Genomic DNA, 22,996 nt, shown 5'->3' with positions numbered 1-22,996 from the left:
TGGTGTTGAGCCTTTAAAACCTTCGGACCTTGGTATTCCAAATTATGCATGTGATGTTTTTTTACCTTATAGTCTCTTTATTAAGAGCATAATGTATATTTTGCACAATTTTTTCAAAAAATAGATGCTCAACCAAATATAAATCATCCTAAAAAATATGTTTCTTGTATCATTTTTTCATAATTAACCAAATACGAAAAATTATTTTTTTAGGTATCATACACCCATGCATTAGCTTTTGAGGAAAAATATTCCAATAAGGTAATCTTTCCGCGAACCAAATAAGTCCAAAATTAGAGCCTTGTTATAATTTTTTTTTTTTTTTTATGTTACATGTAGTGATATATTTTCTTTATGCACCCTGCTGTCCTATGGTTAAGAGCCATAGTTGGATACAAGTATTCTAGCCTTACCCTCTAGGTGACTCCTCAACAACCAATATAGTCGGCACAAGTCTCTCTCTCATCATCATCATCGTCGTCGTCATCATATTTGCTCATGGGCTAAGCGGTCCATCCAATCTGTTCAAGCCTACAATTTTTTTGGATAGGTTTTTAACTAAGAATTTAGGCCCGATAGATTATGTATCGCTCCGGGCTTGAAAGATAAGCATGCATACTAAAGAAGCTAGACTCGGGCTAGACCGCTAGAGCTAATCATGGCTGAGCCTCGGGTCTAAATTCAATTCATTTTTAATCATGCTTTGAGATGGACCTATGTAAAATTTGATATTTTTTGTGTCCCAGCCCAGCCCAGCCCTGCCAATGATAAAGCTTTAACTCAGGGATTAAAGTCTGACTCGAGCTTGGCTTGACCTAAAATGTTGTAGATTTTGATGGTTAAATCCTAGGTTTTGTTGATATGTAAACTTAATGTGAGAAGATCTAAAATTTTAGAATACCTTATTTTAGTCATTAAATTTCAAAATATCTGCAAGCAATATTTAGTTATTCACAAATACTATTTTTAAAATTATATAAAAAAAAGATCAGATTGTCCGAGATCACTTTCGAGGTTCCAAGCCTGAGAAATGCCGCGTTTGAGCCTGGAAGCAAGCCGGAAGATCGGGCCGGGCCGGGCCTTCGGACAAGCCCGGCCCGGCCGTGAAAAGGTCTAGTCACCGGTTCACAACCCGAAGCAGGCCTCCTGCATCTCCCGCAAGTCTCAAAAAAATCTCCAGCTCTGTTTCGCTCCGTTCCCATCGTATCTCCTCGGCCAGATCACCAAGGAAGAACAGCATGCTCCTCTCTCGGCCTTCTTCATCTCCTCCTCTCTTCCTCTCCTCTCCTCCCTCCGCCGCCACTCATCGCCACCACCTCCTCCTTCCCTCCCGCGGCTGGACAAATCCCAATTCCATGGCGATAACGATAAGAAGAGGAAGAGGGACCGTGCGGTGCATGGCTAACCAGCGGAGGGTGAAGATGGTGGCGAAGCAGATCATGAGGGAGCTCTCGGAGATGCTTCTGAGGGACAAGAACCTTCAGTTCGCCGTTCTCCCCGAGGCCTCCCTCGGCGCCGACCGCTACCTCTCCTCCCTTACTACCATCAGTGACGTCGAGGTCTCCGGCGACCTCCAGGTGCTTCCAAGATCCCTCCTTTCCATCCATTTGGTCATATTTTGTTGGAATATCTGAACTTTATAGGATCTCCCAACTCCAACATCCTATTTAATGCTATTTCTAGTAATAAAATGTGATCTTTTAGTGGGTTACTCTACTATGGCACCCATGTAGAAGGTTTTCTTGCCCAACTTTAGCATCCTACCTAGTAAATTCTCTGAGGTCCGTTAGCATATTTTGTTCAATAAAGTTTGATAGGTATAGTCGAATTTTAATTGATTTGCGGTGGCCAGCTTGCTAACTGCTTGGATTATGACTTCGTGTATGATGTTTGGGAAACCAAATTGGTGAAGGGCAATCTGGCTTCTTGATGTTGCTTGGTTTTGAAGTTGCGGCTGGTTTTGTGGATGATGCTATGGTGGCATGGCCAAAATTTCACCTTCAAACGTAACTCTAGCAATGACAAAGTTCGGCTTTCCTTTTCATCTGGTTTGATAATCAGAATCTACAACGAAAGCTTCCCCTAACTTTGAAATCTGAAGAGTTACCATCACCACTAATCGAAAATCCTAACCAGACCAATGGGGCATAGCAAATGGTTTATTCTTGGCTCATGCCTTTTCTTAGAAATAGATTCCAGAGAGGTCACTCAAATTAAAGGGGTACTTGGATGCCATAATATGCTATACATGGATTTCATACTAGGAGAATCTGATCATGTACAAAACAAACTGCTGGTTAAGGGCGGTATCATTGATGCATATCAACATGGAGATGCCACAATGTAAGAGCAAGAGTTGCAGTCCAAAGTCCACAATGGCAAACAGTAATGCTTGTCACTGCCAATTATAAGCTGCTAAAACATACTATCACTAAAAGTAAATTTGTTTGTGAGCTGGGATAGAGGCCTACGCCACTGGAAAGTTTATGAAATAAACATTTCTGTACCACCAATATTAATTTAACTCAAAATTGGAGAGAGTTATCAGATGTAGATGATATGTTGGGAGGTGTATAGAGCTGAAAAATTGCTGCTCGAGCAGCTGGTCTTAATTATTTGCAAGCTTCGTTTTCAAGTGGCTTAAACACCAAGAATCTAGGTGTTTACACCTGCATTCATTATAGGAACTGATTACCTTGTTGTTAGTAGGTATGAGTTTAAGGTTTATTAGGGTTATTTAGAGGGTTTGCAGAGGCTGACAAAATGGAGTTTTTGGAAACCAGGTTGGAGCGCATCCAGTCCAGAGGAGAGAATTTCAAAATGTAAGACCATCTCTTTCCATGCAAATAAAAATGGCCAAAGGTGGTTAGCAATCAGGCTAATCACCTAAAACTGCTGTCTTGCAACCCACAAACAGATTTTGGATCTGAATGTGATAAGAGTGGGGGGGACTTCTTGCAGCCAGTTGACCAGAATCAAGGAAATAGGTAGGCAAGTCCTCCTTTGGTACTGAAGCAATCTCACAATTAAGATCCTTGTACAATAATAAGTTAATCATAGAACTAAATATTTTGGACAAAAATCATGGGGGAAGCGATCATTCTCTTTTTGGAAGTTTTCTTGGTGGTGAAAAGGACATTGTAGTGTTTTGGAATTGGTGCTTGATATTTGTTTGTGATATGGCAGAAGTGTTTAATATGTTAAATAAAGAATATATGATGCACATTTTAACAAGAGGTCCTCGGCTCGTGCAAGGAAAGATGCTCTCACTTATCTGCCAGTGAAAAAGCCTCAGGTTGTCTGGGAGTAGTTTTAAACTGGCACTTAAGCTCCTCTTAAATATAACAAAAAATCCGTAGTCTTGGCTGCTTTTATTGATAGACCTTTGGATGTGGATCTGTCATCCTGGGTGGCAGTGAGGTGTAGATATGGAACAGCCAGCATGGTCCACTTCTTACTCAGCCATCAAGGCTTCATCTTCATATAGTCGAAGGTTTCATACATCTCTTAATAGCTATGAAGAGATTACTGCAATACAGTATGGTACTGCTGGGGCTGTGTCAGTCATCATCATAATGCATGAAGCAGCTTCTAAGGCAGATCAGGATGAGATGGAAGGTATATGTGACGCAGCATTGGTTGAACCCGAGAATGCTCCTAATGAGCATCAGCATGGTCCTTGACTTATAGTCTCTAGGAATTGAGGTTGAAATCAACATCACCATTGAGGTTGCTATTGTAGGTAAAAAGAACTGAGGAGGGTCATCAACTTAGGAGCCACTAAGCTTCAATTCAAGGAGGCAATCATTTGCCTACAATTACTACGGAAGAAGAAATTGTAAGCTATGGAGGTTTGAGTGGTAGAAGGTTCCAGCTAAGCCCACTTCATATCCTACATGAAAAGGGGGGTTCTACTGTGATTTTACTGACCCTAAAAGTCTAAAACTCAATGGAATAAGAAGCACAATAGACATATCTAGTGGTATAATGGCATTTTAGAGCTATATAATCTCATTTTTGTTTTTTGTGAATCTTCTAATGAGGAACTGATTCACTTTATTGGGGGAATATACTGCATTTTGTGTAATTTATCAATGAAACCTTTTGGCTAACTTATCAAAGAAACGGCATTTTATGGTTCTTTGGGCAAAATTTAGTGGTTTAAACGGTCACTAGTTTGTTAGTCCTATGCCTCTTTACTTTCATGTAAACTCTACCCAAAGAACACAGTGTTGAAGAGTGTAGAGTTGATTGATTGAATATTAAATTACTGAAATTTAAAACAGAATTTTCAATGTTTTTCCCCATAGAATCAAGTTGAGGAGTCCTGCTTCCCCTTCTTCCATACCTCTTTTTACCTTCTTGTTATTCTTCTCTACTAGCTCTTCTTTCTGATCTTTTTTGGGTTTATATTTAAATTTAACATTATCTAATGCTAGAGCTTCAAGACCACTTGACTGAATATTCAGTTACTTAGGTTTGAAACCTCCAACCTTATTCATATAAATGGATAGCATAATCTATAAAGGACATGACTTTTAGTATCCCTGTATATGTGGAATCTTACCTATGCGCTTTCTGTATTTCCTCTCTTTTCCTCCTGTCTTCCTTTTCTCAATGATATCACCCATAGGCTGTGCTACCCCAAAGCCAGAAGTACCTAACAAATTCTTAGAGATTGGAACAAGGGGTGGGAGTACTGGTCATACAGTTGATGGTGTGATTCTCAACATCATTTGTGCATGATACACTGACCAACACTAACAAATTTGAATAGTATTTTATTGTATCGCATAATTTTTGGTATATGAAATGTTAGATATTGAGAGGTGAGTCGGTAGGGGTTTCTTGATCGTTTAACCATGTCATGCACTACCGTTTTCTAAGTGAAGAATGTGGTGGCTGCTTTCGAGAATTCAAATAACCAATATGCCTCTTCTTATGGGTGACAATTAATGACTTGACCTGATAAATCTATTGATTCTAGCTGACCTTGGCTAGGTATGAATATGCAAGTCTAACATCAATTTGGTGCAGGTTAGGCATTCTAGCCTATAACCAACTAAGTTGGTTTTATGTCCAGTCCATGACCTACTTTGAGCCATTGCAGTAGGCATACTTTCATAATGTTATTGATAATGATGCTACATCTGCATTGACCATTTGTAGTTTTACCATATTTCTTGAGAACATCTTTGGATCAAGGTTCATGAATTGGTATTGAAGGCTGTACCATCTGGCAATTGATACGATACGATATGGGTCCATGCCATGCCATTCCGGGTGTACTGAGAATAGGGAGAGGGAGGGGGAGAGGGAGAAAAGGAGAGAGGAAGAGAGAGAGAGGAAGGGGGAGGGCCAAGGGCTCAACTCTAACCCTAACCCTTGCAGAGCGAGGGAGAGAGGGGGGGGAGGAAGGGGGAGAGCCGAGGGTTAAACATAATGCAACCCAAGCAAAGTGAGAGAGAGAGAGAGAGGGGGGGGGGGGGGGGGGGGGCAGAGGAAGGGAGAGGACCTATGGCCCTAACTCTAACCTTAGTGGAGCGAGGGAGAGAGAGAGAGATGGAGGAACTTATTGTGGCGGCCAAGAGAGAGTGTGTAGCATTCGACGCAATCGAAATGCGCAAACTGGGTGGGGGGTGAGGGAGGTCGTGGACCATGACAAGCGACTGGGAGGGGTGTGGGTAAAACTGAATCGGGGCGGGGGGGGGGGGGGGGTGGTGGTGGTGGTGGTGGTGGTTCTATATTTGAACTGGAACTAAACCGGGAGCAGAAAACTGATTTTATAACTGACTAGACCCGTTGATCCTTTCTGACTTAGCATTGGTTTGATTCAATACAGACCGAACGATCTGGTAGGGGTTGGTTTGGCAATCACTGCTTTGGAGCAATTTGCTTGTTTATTCAGTTAAACCAATACTTTTGCTTCATGGTTCTGACCATCAGTATTGTTAATCTACAACTTCATACTTGACATAATTGCATAGTTGATCGTTAGTAAATTGTCGCGTGAAAACCTTTTATAGTGCAATAGCTTTGGATTGATCAAGAGGAGGTAGGTTCCACTTAAAATTTGCTTAGACCGTGAAATGCAACAACATAGTTTGTGTGCTCTATTTCTTAGGATGAAAGGGATTACGGGCCCCATATGAGATGGACCAATCAGGAGTATGTTGCTGTAGAGGCATCTTATAGATCAAAGCAGTACATTTTCCTTCATGTATAGCTTTTCCATTCATCTATGCAGTACAGTTATTCAATCCTCCCTCCTATGAAGTTGGCAGTATCAGTTATATGTAATTCAATGAGCACATAGTACCTTAACTTACTTTTTCCTTGGGGTGGTTTTGTTTTGTTTTGTTTTTTTTTTTTTTTTTTTTTTTTGGGGGGGGGGGGGGGGGGAGGTTAAGGAACTTACAATTTTATATTTCCCAACTTTTGCAGGTAGTTAAGGTGTATGTTTCTGTCTTTGGTGATGAAAGAGGAAAAGAAGTAGCTATTGCTGGGCTGAAGTCAAAAGCCAAGTATGTACGCAGTGAATTGGGGAGGCGTATGAAGTTGCGACTGACTCCTGAAATACGTTTCATTGAAGATGAGTCTTTAGAGAGAGGGAGCAGGGTAAGTTGATGCTATATCTATCATTTATGAAGCTTCCTTTTGTTTTTCAAAGCAACTTTTTCATTTATAATGAGCAAATTAGTCATTGATTACTATGGTTGAACACTAATGTTATTTTCTCTATTTGAATATCACCTATGCCTAATGTAGCACTCACCTGGAACACAGCATGTCCATGATGAGGTGTATATTATTAATCTTTCATAAGTGGGATTATGCTCCTGGCATCATATTCTGAATCTGTTTCTCTATAAGAATTTGCAAGCTTTTTCTGCAAGAAGTTTGTTGTCAACTGGCTTCTTGATGAACTTGTGCTTCTTGTCCAGTTCATGTTTTTGAACTAAAGATTTTTATCTAGCTACATCTTATTGTACAAAATTCTCAATCATGGAGATAGGTCAGTCTCTTTATGCAGGTATCTCTGGGTGGTGGCATAATTTTCAAAAATGGTGTCATTTTGGATTAAAGAATATTCCAATCCTGAGTCTAGCAGAACTGTACTTTGAAATTAAGTACAAAGCTTACTGATTTAACTTCATAAATAGAAATGAACTTCTTGACAACTTGTTTATGATGATAAATCTTCCTACTTCCTAATATATGTACGTTTTGACCATGTATGTGATGCTTTAGTGAGACTGATGTTCCCTCTACTTAACATGAACCTGTGGTGTACTCGTGTGACCCTGAAGAATGCCTTCCGTTGTGCCTTGTGATCAATGAGTTATCCTCCAGTTCAGGGTTGCACAACAAATTTGAACTTTAATCAATATATTAATGGGAATAAAACTTCGTGTTGGTATATAAATGTCGGTTGATTTTGATGCTCTTCAAGCAATTATGCAGCAAACAACCAAGGATATATCAAAAAAAGAAAAAGAAGAATACTCTACTTTGTATAAAGTGATTCTTGTCTTAGACAAATATGCAGGGGGAACTGGCTCCTGGTTCAGCTTCTATGCATATAATGTTATTCTCATAGTTGACAATATATTAGGCGCAAAGAAAAAGGAGTTGATCCTTTTCGACCTCTCCTCCTTTTCTTCTCTTTATTTTAGTTTCTTTATTTCTTTTTCCTTTGTATATATATAAATGTATATTCTGTTTTGCATTGGATATAATAACAAATATCATCAGAAAACATTTCTAAATCTTTCAAACATTTGAATCTTTTCCTATATGTTGTTTCTAAATCTTTCAAACATTTGAATCTTTTCCTATATGTTGACAACCAATTAACCTACATTACCCTTAAATGTGAAACTGAAGATCCTTATTTTGCGACCCCCTTCCATAGTCAGCCAAATTAGCAGATTACAGCAAACTATCTGGAATCTGTCAATGCTTACATCAGAACAGCAAGCTTTGTTTATTCCCTCTTCTTTGATAATGCCCTCAATCATGACCCTCCTTGATCATATATGTTATCAGTTGAAATTATAAAACAAATCATGCTAACTTAGGAAACAACAGAACTGTGACTTTGATTGTAGGAGAGTGCAATGCATAATTAAGGTGATGTTAAGATACAGAATTATCTCTAGGAAATTGTTAGAATTATAATGTAGTTGTGCAATAATTGTACAAACTAGTTATTTGACTGGAGTTCTGAATCTCAGATAAAGTAATAAAACCTCAGTAGACACGATAGATCACATTAAACTGTTATGTTTTCTAACCTCTTCTAGATGCACTAGTCATTGATGATCATAAAATCCTTTGTTTCATGATATTCTCAGATGCGTAAGGTAGGGTAGTTACATACTAAAGGGTGAGTACTAAGATAGAATTTGGATAGAATTATCAGAATCAAACTATCATTTGGATTCCAACTGTATTAGGATATGTGTAGTTGAAGATGCAGCTGAAGTTGAATACAAAGGAATTTCCCAACAAATTGTTTTCACTGCCTTTTATGATTGAAGGAATACCTCAAAATAGAACTCAAAAGGGATGATGAACTAGAGATCTGCTTCTGGAGTACAATATAATTAGGAAGGAACTGGAGTCTTACTGTGGACCTAAAGCCGCCAGTCATTCCTCTTGTCTGTCTTTTGGCAGTCCTGAATGGCCTAAAAACTGCTAGTTTGGGAGGGCTTACAGTTGCTGTGTAATCTTTTATTATCTTTTGTTTTTGAAGTCCTGGTAAGTTAGGTGGTCAAGTGGTTCTTTTTAAGAGGATTGATGGGCACATGTTTGGCGCTCTACTGGAATTGAATGAAAGCTTATTTTGACAGAAAAAAGTATATGCTATGAGCCTCTTTCTCCCTTGTTCCTGGTATTCTCTATGTTAATGCACTGCTGTTAGACAGCCGGTTTGTTGCTGATATTCAGATCTGAGATCACATATGAGACTTTTTTTATGCTAGTTGTAGAAAAGAAGGCATCAAAAGGTGCAGAGAATTCAGATCCCTAACACTGCAAGTAAATTTCAATGGTATATAGAACTGCTAAAACATGCCAGTGGACACATTATAGTTGCAACTAATGTATGCTGCCTTCTAATATTGTTGGATACTTGGATGCACCTGTTTCAAAGCATGAAACTATGTACTGTTGAGATATGTGTGAAAAGACCATAACACTTTTATCTTGTAAAGCAAGAATAGCTCCACATGCTAGTGCCATGTCACTCAAACTGGTAATATGGCCTGTAACATGGCGAGGTAATGCATGATGCAGCACACATAACATTTGGCAGAACTTATCTAAGGAAACGAGATTCTATGCCATTTTTTGTGTTACAGTCTGCTTATATATATTGTAGATCAACCATATACTCTGATTTATTGCCAACGTTTTGCAGCATAGAGTTACAATTTGTTTCTGTGTTCTCCTGCAGGTGATTGCAATTTTGGACAGGTTAAAGAATGAGAGGCAGAGTGCAGAAAGACATGATGCAGGACTTTCTGAACCATCCAGTAAATCTGAAGAAAATGGAGACTTGGGCAGTGATGACCCAGATGAAGGCATCATTTACGTCAAGTAATCTGCTCGGTTTGTTAGAAACTTATGGAATTTTTATGGCTTCACAATTCAAGAGGTATGGTTCTAGAAGCTCCTGATAAATTATTAAAAACAATTTAAATTCATATCTTTGGGTGGTGAGATCCATGGCTCAGGTCATGATTTCGCTCTAGCATGACTGAAGAAAAAACAGTCTCATTTTTTCGAACCATGTGCTTTTATTGGCTGCTACTGAATTTTTACTTGGTATAAACTCCAAATCATTTCTCTTTGATGTGTAAAACACCAAACTGATTTAATTTGATGTGTTTCATATGGACTCAGCTATCTCCTCCCAGGAAGACATTAACTATTCTTGAACAGATTGCCTAGCAAAAACTCACCCCTGACCATTCACTCCCTATAAAAGTCCAAGCCAGATGCAAAATACTCTGGTAGGGGCAGCAAATCAGGCCCTGCGACATACAGATTCAAGGTTAAGTAGTCTCATCCTAAGTGGATATTCTAACTCATTATCACAAATAAAAAATGTCCTAGGGACCCACCCTGATACCAAAAACCATGTATCATGAAGGATTTGGTACCCTATACTACAATCCCACTGTGTATTGCACTAACCCCTTGCATCGCTCCAATATCTTGATGCCACATGGCATGCCAGCAATGCAATTCTTGTATCTGTTTCCTTTCCAAGGTTGGGCCCCAGAGCATAACCAGTTCATCCTTTCCTGAATCATGAAATCCAAGAGCATTAGCTTTCTTTTCTGTTATTTATGTTGTATGGTCGTTCAAGTTATGCTTTTCTGTTATGGTATTGTAACCATGCTTTTTGGTCACGGTATTATACTAATGATGGCTATTTGGTTGATGCAGTTGTCTTTGCATGGGGGATACAGAGGATCATGTTTTACTAACACATTATAGTGACAATTTGTGAATGAAAATTATCTTTTATCTTCTTTTTCCTTGTATAATTTCACTGAGAGAAGTCTAGTTAATTCTTCCCATGACTAGCTCTTCCACTGAAAACAACCTACTTTGGATATAGGGCATATTAGATGTCATCATGAGATAAAAAAAACAAAGCAGGGCCAATGTAATTGTTTGACTATAATCAATTGCTATTTCCAATATTCCGTATCATCAGAATTTGATTTGGATATTCAATTGCCTTGGCAAAGTAAGGTCGTTTCATTGTGACCTGCAGGTCACGGTTTTGAAGTATGGAAATAATGTTCTATATGCAGATAAGGTTGCGTACCCGGATCCAATAATAGCAGGAGTCTATTGAGCTGTCTTGTTTGATTATCTTTGCTCCTAATATTGTTGGAGTAAAGGCATAATATCGTGCCATTTTATTGTGTCTTTAGTCGTTGTAATACAGCAGGCTTCATGTTACAATGTGTGTGTTGTGAACAGTGATATTATCAAACATCATGGTTAATGTTTGCCTTCTTTATTATGTTATAAAGCTACTAGTAGCTATTCCTTGATTCCTTAAAAATCAAGCCCAAGTCTGAATTGGGGAAAACAATAGCCATTTCTTATGCCGGCGAAAATAGTGATTTCAAAGCCAACTAGTATATGGGGATATCAGTGCTGTTAAAACTTGGCTGGTTAATGAGAGGAAAAATCTTCTGGCTGCCATTTCAAAGCTCAGCATTTAGGAGAGGTCCTCTGGACGGACCAGAAGGTCGTTTCTCGGTGTTGAGTTATCTTCTTATTTTTAATTTTGCTGGTTGCAGCAGCCATTGTATCAAAAAAAAAAAAAAAAAGAATAGTAGGAAGAATCTCAAATTTAGAGGGGCACAAATTTGGGACATAAGCGAGGGTTCTCAGGAGACCTAAGGGAATGTTAGGTGGGTTCATTGTTTAATTTTATGACTTTTAGATAAGATCTAATTTCTGGGTTTCGGCAGAGGTCTTTGGTGATTCTTTGCTTTGTTGAACATATTAATATTGTTTCTATAATGCATTATTTCCACTTCTACTACTAATTTTCAGGTAAACTCTATTTTTGATTTTTCCCCCCTTTTCTCATAACAAGCCCAAGGTAATGCCTCGGTTGTGTCATGTGTTTGTGTAAACACAATTCAGCTTATATAACACAATTCCTGTTAACTAATCTCTATCTTTCTCTCTCTCGGAGGAGAAAAAAAGATTTCTAGATCGCTAGCAACCATCTTTGGGAGAAGGGAGAGAGAGTTGGAGAGGGATGCAACTACCCAAAGTCCCCAAAGGGTAATTCATGGAGGGTCGGTAACTTTTTGTTTTTTTTATTTTTTTTTTTTTGCTAAAATAATCTTTTTGGTTCACGACCATTTTTTTAATTCTTTTCCAAATTACTTCTGTTGCTGGAAATTGGACCCGGGGGCGACCGTCGGCTAGGAGGGAGGAGCTTCGCTGCTTGAGTGGCGGGTGGCGGTTCGTCGGCGGGTGACGTCCTTCTGGAGACCTACAAGAAGCCGGTGGCCGGGCTGTCCGGCGCCGGCCCTCCGATACTTAAGTCAGTGAGGGATCAATATGGAGGAAGAGAGAGATCGAGAGAGAGAGAGAGGGCCGGAAAGTCCGATCCCCTACTAAAATGGAGGAGTTCCCCTTTTATAGGGGGGCCGGGTTACCTGTGATGTGACAGAGCAAATGGCTTGTAGTACAATTGTGCATTAATGCCCTATCGTGTAAATCAATGCTGTTACTGTAGGAGATTAGGCCGAAGCTCAAGTCGTCGTGGAGTCATGCCATCATTTGTAGACATGCAGATTTGCCGTGGGAGACTCGATGTCCGTAGGCGACGGAAGCCATACGCTTTAATTGTTGAGTAAGCCGAGGGCCTGCAGGGGCCATGCGCTTTGATTGTTGAGTGAACCGGGTGTCTGCACGACCCATACACATTAATTGTTGGCGAAGATGAAACGTAATCTTTCGACCGTGCCGCGGGAGGACGTAATCTCAGTGTGTAACTCAGGCGTCCTCGGGTTGGTTAGACTATCTGAGTATCGCCAAGCCGGAGGTCCGCTCGGGTGGCCCCTGCTCGGAGGGGTCTGCTCGGTCGGCCCCTGCTCGGAGGGGTCTGCTTAAAAGCGTTGCAACACTTTTTTCCCCCAACACTATCCCCCGACTTCCGAGCTCGAGCCACTCGGAAGTTCGAGCGCGGGAAGTAGTTTTGGTGGTGTTAATGTGGTTTAGGGGATTTTGAATTACCGCGCGTTTCAAGACGCTTTTAATAGGCAGCATTTCTTTCTCCAGAGATGTTTTATCATCTCTCTTTTCGTTTTTCGAGGCGTCCTCGCGTCGTGGGCTCATGATGAGACCACACGATTCGACGCGACGCTTCCGTATTCGAAGTGTCGATTCGGATTAAATGCGGCGCCTTTAAATTTTAGGGTTGACGCGCGTCACGATCTGAGCGGAGAGCAGCGCTCCGCTTCGCAGATCTGGGCCGTCAGAGGGGTTTATATATATATATCCTTCTTGGTCGTCTCCTCCTATTGCCTTCATCTTCTTCCCATTTCCTTCTCAGTCCGAAGTAACCGATCTCCGGCGAACCTCCCACAGGTCTTTTTCGTTCGTTCGAAGTCCCCTTTCTTCTTTCTTCTTCCTCTTTTCTTTTCCAATGGATCCCAGTCCGAATGAAATCGGGTTCGCCATGAGTGAGGTTGAAGTCGAGATGGTCGAGGAGTGGTTATTTCCTCGGCGGGTTCCGTTTGGAACCCGCTGGATTGGGGGATCGAGTAACGAACCCCCCAGTAGGCCGGATCGGAGTGTACCTAGAGGCACTCTAGGCCGGCCTACGGTTTCCCTTCCATGGGTTCGTGAACGAGTTGCTTGCGGAGTACCAGCTGGTCCCGGCGCAACTCGTTCCGAACGCATGGAGGACGATCGTCGGGTTCCTGTCGCTGTGCCTGGCGTACGGGATTCCAACCTCCGTGAATATTTTTCGGCGACTTTTTATGTTGAAGTCGAACCCGGGAGACGGAGAGTGGCTCTATGTCGCCCTTCGGGCGAGTCGGCCACTCTTCCAGGGCGCTCCGTCGTCCATTCACGACTGGAAGAAGAAATTTTCCTTTTTAGGTTCCGAGCGAACGTGGGGGTTTGACCCTAGGTGGAGGCCGAGCCGACTCAGGGCTATCAACAAAATCCCTAAGCTTTCTACGCGCGAGCAGGGGATCCTTGACGCCGTTCGCAGCCTTGGGGACGGTATTCTCCTAAGCGGCCTCATAAGCGAGGACGCTTTGGTGAATGTAGGCCTGAGCTCGGCGCGTCCTCAGGGTAAGGGTAACAGTAGGAAGGCCCCCCGCCTTTTTTTTTTAACATTTTGCGTTTCTTATCCTGCTCATCCTTGCAGACATCGCGAAAATGGTAACCAAAAGCGAAGTTCTGTATGCTCGGTTCCGGAAGAGAGCTGCAGAGCTCGGAGGAGAGCCGCTCGAGCCAAAGAAGAAAGCAGCAAAGGTCTCTGCTCCTCGAGTCGACCCCTCCGAAGCTGCTAGGAGGGGAGGTCCGAGCTCCGAGCCCGGAGGCTCGGGAGGGGCGACTATGGCGCTAGCGTGCCCGGCGCCAATCTCTCAGGTCCCTGGTCGGCCTCCCGTCCGACCCGCAGGCCCGGCATCCGAGCCGGGTAGCAGCCAAGGGGCTGCAAGGCCAGAGGCGACAGGGTCCGGCCTTCCCGACCCGTCGGAGGACCAAGAGAGGCGGTCCTACGTCGTGGAGGGACACTGTCCGAGGGCGAATCAGCCCTTGAAAACATCGAAAAGGCGCGGGCAAATTTTCCGCATCGCGCTCTCTCCCAGCCGACAAGGCGAAGATTCAGGCTATGAGCCTAAATCAGTTTTTGGACTCGGCCCGCTTTTCCGCAGTTCGGGTAAGTTTCGTTTATAGTGATTCCTTGCGCTTTTAACTTTTTCGTCCATCCTCGGCCTAATTTTTGTCTTGCTTGCAGCATCTCCATGAGATCGAGACTTTGATCTCTCTCGGCGCGGACTACAAGGAACGGGCTCGTCGGTGCTTGCGAGCACAGGAGGAGGCCGAAAAGAAGGCGGCGGAGCTCGAGCTCCATAAGAAGGAGCTCTTGCTCAGAGTGGGCGCCACCGAAGACGAAGTCAAGCTCCTGTCGATGGCGCTTGATGAGGAGAAGGCCGCCCACGCTCTGACTAGATCAGAGTTGCGGGCCGCCGAGGCTCGCCTAGCCGAGGCGCGGTCCCTGCTCGTCGTCCGCGAGCAGGCAATAAAGGGTGCAGAGCTCAAGGCCGAGGAGCTCCAAGCTCAGCTCGGAGCCCGGGAAAAGGAGGCCCAGGAGCGAGCTCAGAATGCCGTTCAGCTCTTCCGAGAATCGGAAGAGTTTCAGGAGCTGCTCGAGGAGGAAGCCGTGAACGACCTTATTCAAGGGTTCAACGACTTCCATAATCAACTGCGCCGGCTCTGCCCCAATTTTGATCTCAATCTACTTCAGCCTGGAGCTGGAGTCGAGGGCCTCATGGCGGAGCCAGTCGAGGCGACCGGAGAGGCAGCTCCGGAGGCCTCCTTGGAAGGGGCTGGTCGGGGAGCCACTCCCGAGATCACGCCTGGGGGCACTGAAGGCGAAGAGCCCGGGGCTACTGCCGAAGGGGCCGAAGCCGAGGGCGTTGAAATCGAGCCCGGGGAGATCTCGGCTGGTGATGCTGCGGCAGCCGCCTCTTAACTTTGTACTTTTTCTTTTCCTTTTGTAACAAGAGGTCGGCCCGTGTCTACCGCACGGCCGAGACTTAATTTTGTACTTGGCCCTTGGGCTTTTGAATGAAAATATTCTTTAACTTTCGTTCTTCCAATTCTAGTTCATTTTTTGGCTAATGTTTCTTTAAGGCTTTGCCGCTCGGATTCCCGAGCTGCTAAGGCACTTTAGACCGAAAGAATGCCCGAGCTTGTTAAGCTCTTAGATTTGAGTCGCAGTTTCGCGGCCGTAGAGCTCGGGGTCCCAGCTGCGGGGCACCGTGCTCTAATCATCGTATTAGGTAGCTAGCTTGTAGCTCAAATCGTTGAACCTCCGAGCTCGGGATTAAATTTCACCGAGCGGTCGAAAAACCGACCTAGGGTTCAAGTAGGCGTGTTCAACCAGATTTTAGTTCGTAATCGGCTCGGCGGAGGACCCCGGTATTGGCCGGGGTACTTTTTATTAAAAGTATCCAACGTAAAAATGAATGGGACGTGCGTATCGAACAAGACATAGGCGCCAATCAGAACGTACCTTCTCGGGGCTATATGCCCCGTGCCGCGAACTGTTGTTGTGGAGGACGGCCCCGAGCTTAATCCGAAGCATGGGGTCGTAGCCCTTTGAGCTCGTACATGAAGCTGCCGATGGCTTCAAGGCGTCCAGATCTCGATCTAGGTCTGACATCGGAACCAAGCATCGATGGTCGGTGAGGATCGAGCCGAGCTTGATGGATGGAGATCGAGCCGAGCTCGATAACTGGTGGAGATCGAGCCGAGCTCAATAGCTGGTGGAGATCGAGCCGAGCTCGATAGCTGGTGGAGATCGGGCCGAGCTCGATGGTCGATAGAGATCGAGCCGAGCTCGACAGATGGAGATCGAGCCGAGCTCGATAGAGGGCCGCATCTCAAACTTTTGGATGACCACGAACATTTATTTTCGGAGAGACCGCGAGGGTACTCCTCCATCATCCCGAAGTATCGGGGCATTCCGACCGTAGTCGAGGTATTTGATGGAGATCGAGCCGAGCTCGACAGATGGAGATCGAGCCGAGCTCGATGGTCGATGGGGATCGAGCCGAGCTCGATGGTCGATGGGGATCGAGCCGAGATCGATGGTCGATGGAGATCGAGCCGAGCTCGATGGTCGATGGAGATCGAGCCGAGCTCGATATCAGCGTTCCGAGTTTTTCGCCAAGGCGTCCAATTGTGCTCGGTTCTTGTCGTATCCAAGCCGAGCCGGGTCGTCTGGGAATCAAAGCATTTAGATACCAGGAGAAATTTAGCACAATTAAGCGATTGCGAATAAGTCATCGTAGAGAGGTGAGATTTATGATTGAAACGGAGGACCCGTCGGGGTTCTATTGGTAGTACACCCAGAGATTTTCGGAACTCCAGCTTCGTGGAATGGAGGTCCCGTCGAGAGATTTCAGCTTGTACGCCCCGGGTCGCTGGACGCGTGCGATCTGGTAGGGCCCCTCCCAGTTCGGGGCCAGCTTCCCTTGCTCGGTCGGTTGGGAGGCTTCTGCCCTTCTGAGGACGAGGTCCCCCACTTTGAAGGATTTAACTTTGACTTTGGCGTTGTAGTATTGCGCCGTCCTTTGTTGGTACCTCGCCATGCGAACTCGGGCGGCTTCTCTTGTCTCCTCGATTAGATCTAGGTTATTTCTAAGCTGTGAGGAGCTGGAGCTGGCGTCAAAATGCTCTACCCTTGGAGAAGGGAGTCCGATCTCCAGCGGGATGACGGCTTCTGTCCCATACGTCAGGTTGAAAGGAGTTTCGCCGGTGGGTACGCGGAACGTGGTCCGATAAGCCCACAGGACGTTGTACAGGTCTTCGACCCACTGTCCCTTGGACTGGTCGAGCTTGGTCTTGAGCCCCTGCAAAATAGTACGATTCATTACCTCGGTTTTTTTGTTCGTATGAGGATGCGCGACCGAGGTGAAGCGGTGATCGATGCCAAGCTCGGAGCAGAACTCTCGGAAACGGGCGTTGTCGAACTGGCGACCGTTGTCTGATATGAGGATGCGGGGGAGACCGAATCTACAAATTATTGACTTCCAGACGAAGTCACGTATCTTCTGCTCGGTGATTTGGGCAACTGGCTCGGCTTCCACCCATTTAGTGAAATAGTCAATGGAGACGACTAGAAATTTTCTTTGCTCGGTTGCCAGAGGGAATGGTCCCAAGATGTCAATCCCCCATGGGGCGAATGGCCAAGGGGAGCTGATCGAGGTCAACGGGGCCGAGGGCCGGCGTTGGACATTGGCGTTTCTCTGGCATCGGTCGCATCTTCGGACGAAGTCGAGGGTATCCTTCTGGAGTGTCGGCCAGTAGTATCCTTGGCGCAAAATCTTGTGTGCTAATGCTCGTCCCCTCAGATGGTTTCCACAAATCTCCTCGTGGACTTCACGCATTGCATAATCCGCCTCTGTCGAGTGGAGGCACCTGAGGAGGGGAGAGGTAAAAGACCTCCGATAAAGCTTGCCTTCGTATAATATGTACCGAGCGGCCAAGCGCCTGACTCGGCGAGCCTCGCATTCATCACTGGGGAGGACCTCATCTCGCAAGTAGCTAATGAGCTCGTCCATCCAGCTCGGCTCAACTTCAATGCAAAGGGCTGGCTCGGGCTCCTCCGTGCTGGGTCTTTGGAGGTACTCCAGCGCTGCTGCTTTGGGAAGCTCGCTCATGCGAGAGGACGCCAACTTTGATAGTTGATCTGCTCTGAGGTTCTCCAACCTGGCAATGTGTTGGATGTGGAAGGAGCTCAGAGTCGAAGTGAGATCCCGCACTTTTCAAAGATACTCCTGCATCGTGGGCTCTCTGGCCTCGAAATCACCCGAGATTTGGTTCACGACCAGCTGGGAATCGCTGAAGACCCTTAGGTTCCTCACTCCTAGCTCCCTAGCCAGCTTGAGCCCGGCGATGAGTGCTTCGTATTCCGCCGCGTTGTTAGAGACGGGGAACTCAAAGCGTAGAGCTTGCTCGACAACCATCCCATCTGGACTGGTGAGGATGAGACCCGCTTCACTACCCCCCGAGTTGGAAGAACCGTCGACTTGCAGAGTCCACGTCGAGCTCGGGGTTTGCTCCATTGGCACTGGCTCGGGCTCATCCGGCACAGTGCACTCGACTATAAAGTCGGCGAGCGCCTGCGCCTTGATCGCCGGCCTGGGTCGATACTCGAGGTCGAACTCTCCGAGCTCGACAGCCCACTTTGTAACTCGACCGGCACGATCTGATCGTTGCAGGATCTGCTTTATCGGTTGGTCGGTCAACACGGCCACCGTGTGAGCTTGAAAATAGGGCCGGAGCCTTCGAGCTGAGACGACCAGAGCAAAGGCGGTCTTTTCCAACTTGGAGTATCGGGTCTCAGCATCCCTCAAGACCCGGCTAGTGTAATATACTGGCTTTTGGAGCTTGCTCTCCTCCCGAACCAGGACCGAGCTCACTGCTACAGGAGAAACAGCTAAGTATAAGTAGAGGAGCTTACCCTGCTGAGGCTTCGTGAGCAGCGGAGGAGAGGCAAGAAGACACTTAAGCTCCTCGAAGGCTTGCTGACACTCGGCCGATCATAAAAAGTCTTTTGGCTTCTTGAGGGCCGCAAAGAACGGAAGGCAGCGCTCGGCTGATCGGAAGACGAATCTTCCGAGAGCTGCAACTCAGCCTGTAAGCCGTTGCACTTCCTTGACTGTCCTTGGGGGCGTCATCTCTTGGAGCGCTCGGATCTTCTCAGGATTGGCCTCGATTCTCCGCTGTGTAATTACGAAGCCAAGAAACTTGCCCGAGGTGACTTTGAACGCACATTTGGCCGGATTGAGCTTCATTCGGTACCTTTGGAGTGTGGAGAATGCTTCACTGAGGTCGGTCACATGATCTTGCGCCATTTTGCTTTTTACCAACATGTCATCAACATAGACATCCATATTTTGGCCTATTTGGTCTTTGAAGATCCGGCTGACTAGCCTCTGATAAGTTGCTTCAGCATTCTTTAAGCCGAAAAGCATTACTTTGTAGCAATAGGTACCCCCGTCGGTGATGAAGGCCGTCTTTTCCTCATCCTTCACCGCCATCCGGATCTGGTTGTATCCGGAGAAGGCGTCCATAAATGTCAACAGCTCGTGTTCCGAGGTGGAGTCTACGAGCTGATCGATGCTGGAAAGTGGAAAGCTGTCCTTTGGGCAGGCCTTGTTCAGGTCGGTGTAGTCCACGCACATGCGCCATTTCCCGCTGGCCTTTTTGACGAGGACCACATTGGCGAGCCACTCTGGATAGGATATCTTCCGGATGAAGCAGGCCTTGAGGAGTTTATCGACTTCCTCAGCTACTGCTTGTTGTCGCTCTGGGGCGGCATTTCGCTTCTTTTGCCGCACGGGTTTGCAGGGCTTCACTTGGAGTCGGTGGACTGCGACCTCCGGATCTATCCCTGACATATCTGCGGGCAACCAGGCGAAGACGTCCATGTTGTTCCGCAGGAAGCTGATGAGGCGATCTCTCTCGCGAGCATCAAAGCCGGAGCCGACCTGCACGGTTAGCTCGGGAAAATTTTCTCGTAAGGAAACTTGAATTAGTAGCTCACCGGGCTCTACCCGATTCTTCTGAGGGCCGACCCGTGCCTCTAAGGTTTCGGCCGAGAGCTTGTCTGTTGTCGGAACCGACACCTTGGCCGGTTGCTTCGCCTCATGGGTTGCCATGTAGCACCGTCTTGCTACCGCCTGATCCCCACGGACTTCGCCGACTCCTTGGCTGGTGGGGAATCGCATAAGCAGGTGGCGGGTTGAGACCACGGCTCGAAGAGCGTTGAGCCCTGGTCGTCCGAGGATGGCATTATAAGCCGAGGGCAGGCGCACCACGAGAAAACCCATCCTCACGGTACTTTCTCGGGGGACGAGCCCGACCGTGACCAGGAGATCGACCTCGCCCTCTACTGGGACTGAGTCTCCAGTAAATCCGACCAACGGGGCGTTCATCCTTCGCAATTGCTTTTGTTCCATCCCCATTCTAGAATAGGCGTCAAAGTACAAAGTGCTGACATGGCGATTCTCGATGGAGAAGAGGAATCTATAAGACCGGGCCCCAGTCTTCAGTGCTGACATGGCGATTGACTGGTCAAGCTCCCGGACTTCCCATGTTGCGGCGGTGATCGGTCCAAATATTCCCTGAGGGACTCTCCCTCCTTTTGTTTTATATCGAGGAGGGAGTCCGAGGTCCGCCGCTGGGGTCGGCTGGCAGCAAAGTTGCTGGCGAATTGCCTGCCGAGCTGTTCGAAGGAGGAGACGGTGCTAGGCTTCAGCCCGGTAAACCAAAGCCGGGCTGCCCCTCGGAGTGTTGCTGGGAAGGCTTTGCAAAGCATGGCCTCCGAGGCTCCCTGCAGGGCCATTAAGGCCCGATAGCTTTCTAGGTGGTCAAGGGGGTCGGTCCTGCCGTTGTAAGGCTCCACCTGGGGCATCTTGAATCTTGGCGGGATCGGCTCATCTTCAATTTGCCGGAAGAAGGGGGACCTTGTGGTGAACTCGAAGTCACCATCGCGTCCCGACTTCCTACCGTGGAGCGCCTCAATCTGGCGCTCCAGCTTCTCGACTTTCTTGTCGAGCTCATCGCAATGGGGGACTGCCGCAGCGGTCCGCTCCGGTGCAGGTTGCCCTGGGACTGATTCGGCTTCCGACGGTTGTGGCCAGTCACCAGGACCTCTCACCGGATGTTTCCTCCAGGGGGAAACCTGAGCACAGGGATCTTGGCCTGGGAGGGGCAGTGTCGCTTACAGGAGGCACCGGCTGAATTGGGGCCGGAGGGAGTGGTGCCGTCGGGATGCCCCTAGGTTGCAGGCCTTGGACAGCAGCGGCCAAGGCCTGAACCTGCTGCACCAGGGCATCAAACTGCTCCGGCCGAACTTGGGGAGTCGAATCGGCCGGAGGTGGCGAGTTCTGGACAGAGTGTCCGGGGCTAGGTGGAGGACGTCGGGAGGCATTAGAAGCTCCCTTGCTTCTCAGCTTCATGGTCGCGACTCGATCCCTTCCTCTAGCGCCAATTGTTGCTGGAAATTGGACCCGGAGGCGACCGTCGGCTGGGAGGGAGGAGCTCCGCTGCCTGAGTGGCGGGTGGCGTCCTCCTGGAGACCTGCAAGAAGCAAGTGGCCGGGCTGTCCGGCGCCGGCCCTCCGATGCTTAAGTCAGTGAGGGATCAATATGGGGGAAGAGAGAGATCAAGAGAGAGAGAGAGGGCCGAAAAGTCCGATCCCCTACTAAAATGGAGGAGTTCCCCTTTTATAGGGGGGCCGGGTTACCTGTGATGTGACAGAGCAAATGGCTTGTCGTACAATAGTGCATTAATGCCTGATCGTGTAAATCAATGCTGTTACTGTAGGAGATTAGGCCGAAGCTCAAGTCGTCGTAGAGTCATGCCATCATTTGTAGGCATGCGGATTTGCCGTGGGAGACTCGATGTCCGTAGGCGACGGAAGCCATACGCTTTAATTGTTGAGTAAGCCGAGGGCCTGCAGGGGCCATGCGCTTTGATTGTTGAGTGAACCGGGTGTCTGCACGATCCATACACATTAATTGTCGGCGAAGACGAAACGTAATCTTTCGACCGTGCCGCGGAAGGACGTAATCTCAGTGTGTAACTCAGGCGTCCTCGGGTTGGTTAGACTATCTGAGTATTGCCAAGCCGGAGGTCCGCTCGGGTGGCCCCTGCTCGGAGGGGTCTGCTCGGTCGGCCTCTGCTCGGAGGGGTCTGCTTACCAAAGCGTGGCGACACTTTTTCCTCCCAACACTACTTCTATTTGAAAAAAATATTATTTTTATGAATACATGACTATGTTTCAGCTTAGCCATCTCATTCATGGAGGTGGATTAGCTAACTTTGTGCTATATTGAACATGAAGATATGCATTTCTTTCTTCTTCTTCTTCTTTATTTATTTTAGCTAAATATTTCTACATGCTTAATATTCCCAACCCTATTAGAAGCTTTATAAACATCCTGAGGCAAAGCAAATATTGGTTTTTAAATATTCTTCTAAAAACTCAAATTTGTGTGAATAATCTCTTAAAATTTATATTTATTTCTGTATCTTCATAAAATACTATTTTTGCACAAATGCCCCTAATATAACGGTTATTCTAATACTGTTAATAAAAATCATATTTATTTTAATTAAAAATAAAATAATATTTTGAAATTATTTTTTTTTCCTCTATCGCGATCGTCTAATAAATATTTTTTATTGCACATTTACCCATTAAGGATATTTTAGTCAGTTTAATTTGAAATCGTTAATTTTTTAATGACATTAGATGACATAAGTACAAATGCAAAAACAAATATAAAAAGGTAGAATAGTAAAACAAGTGTTTTATGAGGGTACACATGCAAATATCAATTTTGAGAGGGTATTCATGCAAAATTCGATATTTAGAAATGTATTTATGCAAAAAGCCCAATAAAGAATTTCACTAAAGATTTTTTTGTATTTTTTTCAAAAAATCTATACAAAAATAATATGAGACCTTGGTGTTTTCTGATAGAGATGGTACTCGACCTGATTGACTCGAATAATGAAGAATTTATTTGACATATGACTGGTCCAAAATGGATATTAATAATGGTAAAATTCATTCCGAATATGATATGGATATATAACTTTTTACAAATATTTATTTTTTAAAATAAAAAATTATATATAAAAATTTAATTTTTATAACTTTATTCAGTCTGATTCGTCCATTCTA

General features: G+C 45.6%; 2 protein-coding genes across 3 annotated transcripts; one reads left to right on the top strand and one right to left on the bottom strand.

Moving 5' to 3' along the window:
- Positions 1-1,145: 1,145 nt before the first annotated feature.
- LOC103697165 (ribosome-binding factor A family protein) lies at positions 1,146-10,716 on the top strand. 2 transcript variants are annotated; one of them, XR_015969369.2, is made up of 4 exons: positions 1,146-1,577; positions 6,445-6,618; positions 9,461-9,661; positions 10,459-10,716. XR_015969369.2 is itself a non-coding variant. In XM_088705629.2 (3 exons), the coding sequence occupies exons 1-3, from the start codon at positions 1,239-1,241 to the stop codon at positions 9,605-9,607; spliced, it is 660 nt and encodes a 219-aa protein (XP_088561755.2). In that variant the 5' UTR covers positions 1,146-1,238; the 3' UTR covers positions 9,608-10,716. The 2 variants fall into 2 exon arrangements, 1 of the variants encoding a protein (XP_088561755.2); XM_088705629.2 differs by having other exon boundaries at positions 9,461-10,716.
- A 5,912-nt stretch (positions 10,717-16,628) lies between these two features.
- Positions 16,629-17,168, bottom strand: LOC149752742 (uncharacterized). The gene has a single exon (XM_089925716.1). It carries the CDS (start codon positions 17,166-17,168, stop codon positions 16,629-16,631), a length of 540 nt encoding a protein of 179 aa, XP_089781842.1.
- Between the last annotated feature and the right edge of the window lie 5,828 nt (positions 17,169-22,996).

This window comes from Phoenix dactylifera, chromosome 10 (assembly GCF_051530095.1).
Source record: "Phoenix dactylifera cultivar Ajwa chromosome 10, Ajwa_hap1_PhDact_Kaust_v1.1, whole genome shotgun sequence".
In the NCBI taxonomy this organism is placed as follows: Eukaryota; Viridiplantae; Streptophyta; class Magnoliopsida; order Arecales; family Arecaceae; genus Phoenix; species Phoenix dactylifera.
The sequence above is the reverse complement of the archived record's forward strand: the minus strand, read 5'-3'. Positions and strand labels throughout refer to the sequence as shown.

Excerpts from the sequence above, each read along its gene's own strand:
- LOC103697165 (XM_088705629.2), top strand. The coding sequence starts at position 1,239 with ATGCTCCTCTCTCGGCCTTCTTCATCTCCTCCTCTCTTCCTCTCCTCT. Across the intron at positions 1,578-6,444 it reads AGGTCTCCGGCGACCTCCAG|GTAGTTAAGGTGTATGTTTC; the intron begins GTGCTTCCAAGA and ends CAACTTTTGCAG. Across the intron at positions 6,619-9,460 it reads CTTTAGAGAGAGGGAGCAGG|GTGATTGCAATTTTGGACAG; the intron begins GTAAGTTGATGC and ends GTTCTCCTGCAG.
- LOC149752742 (XM_089925716.1), bottom strand. The coding sequence starts at position 17,168 with ATGAATCGTACTATTTTGCAGGGGCTCAAGACCAAGCTCGACCAGTCC.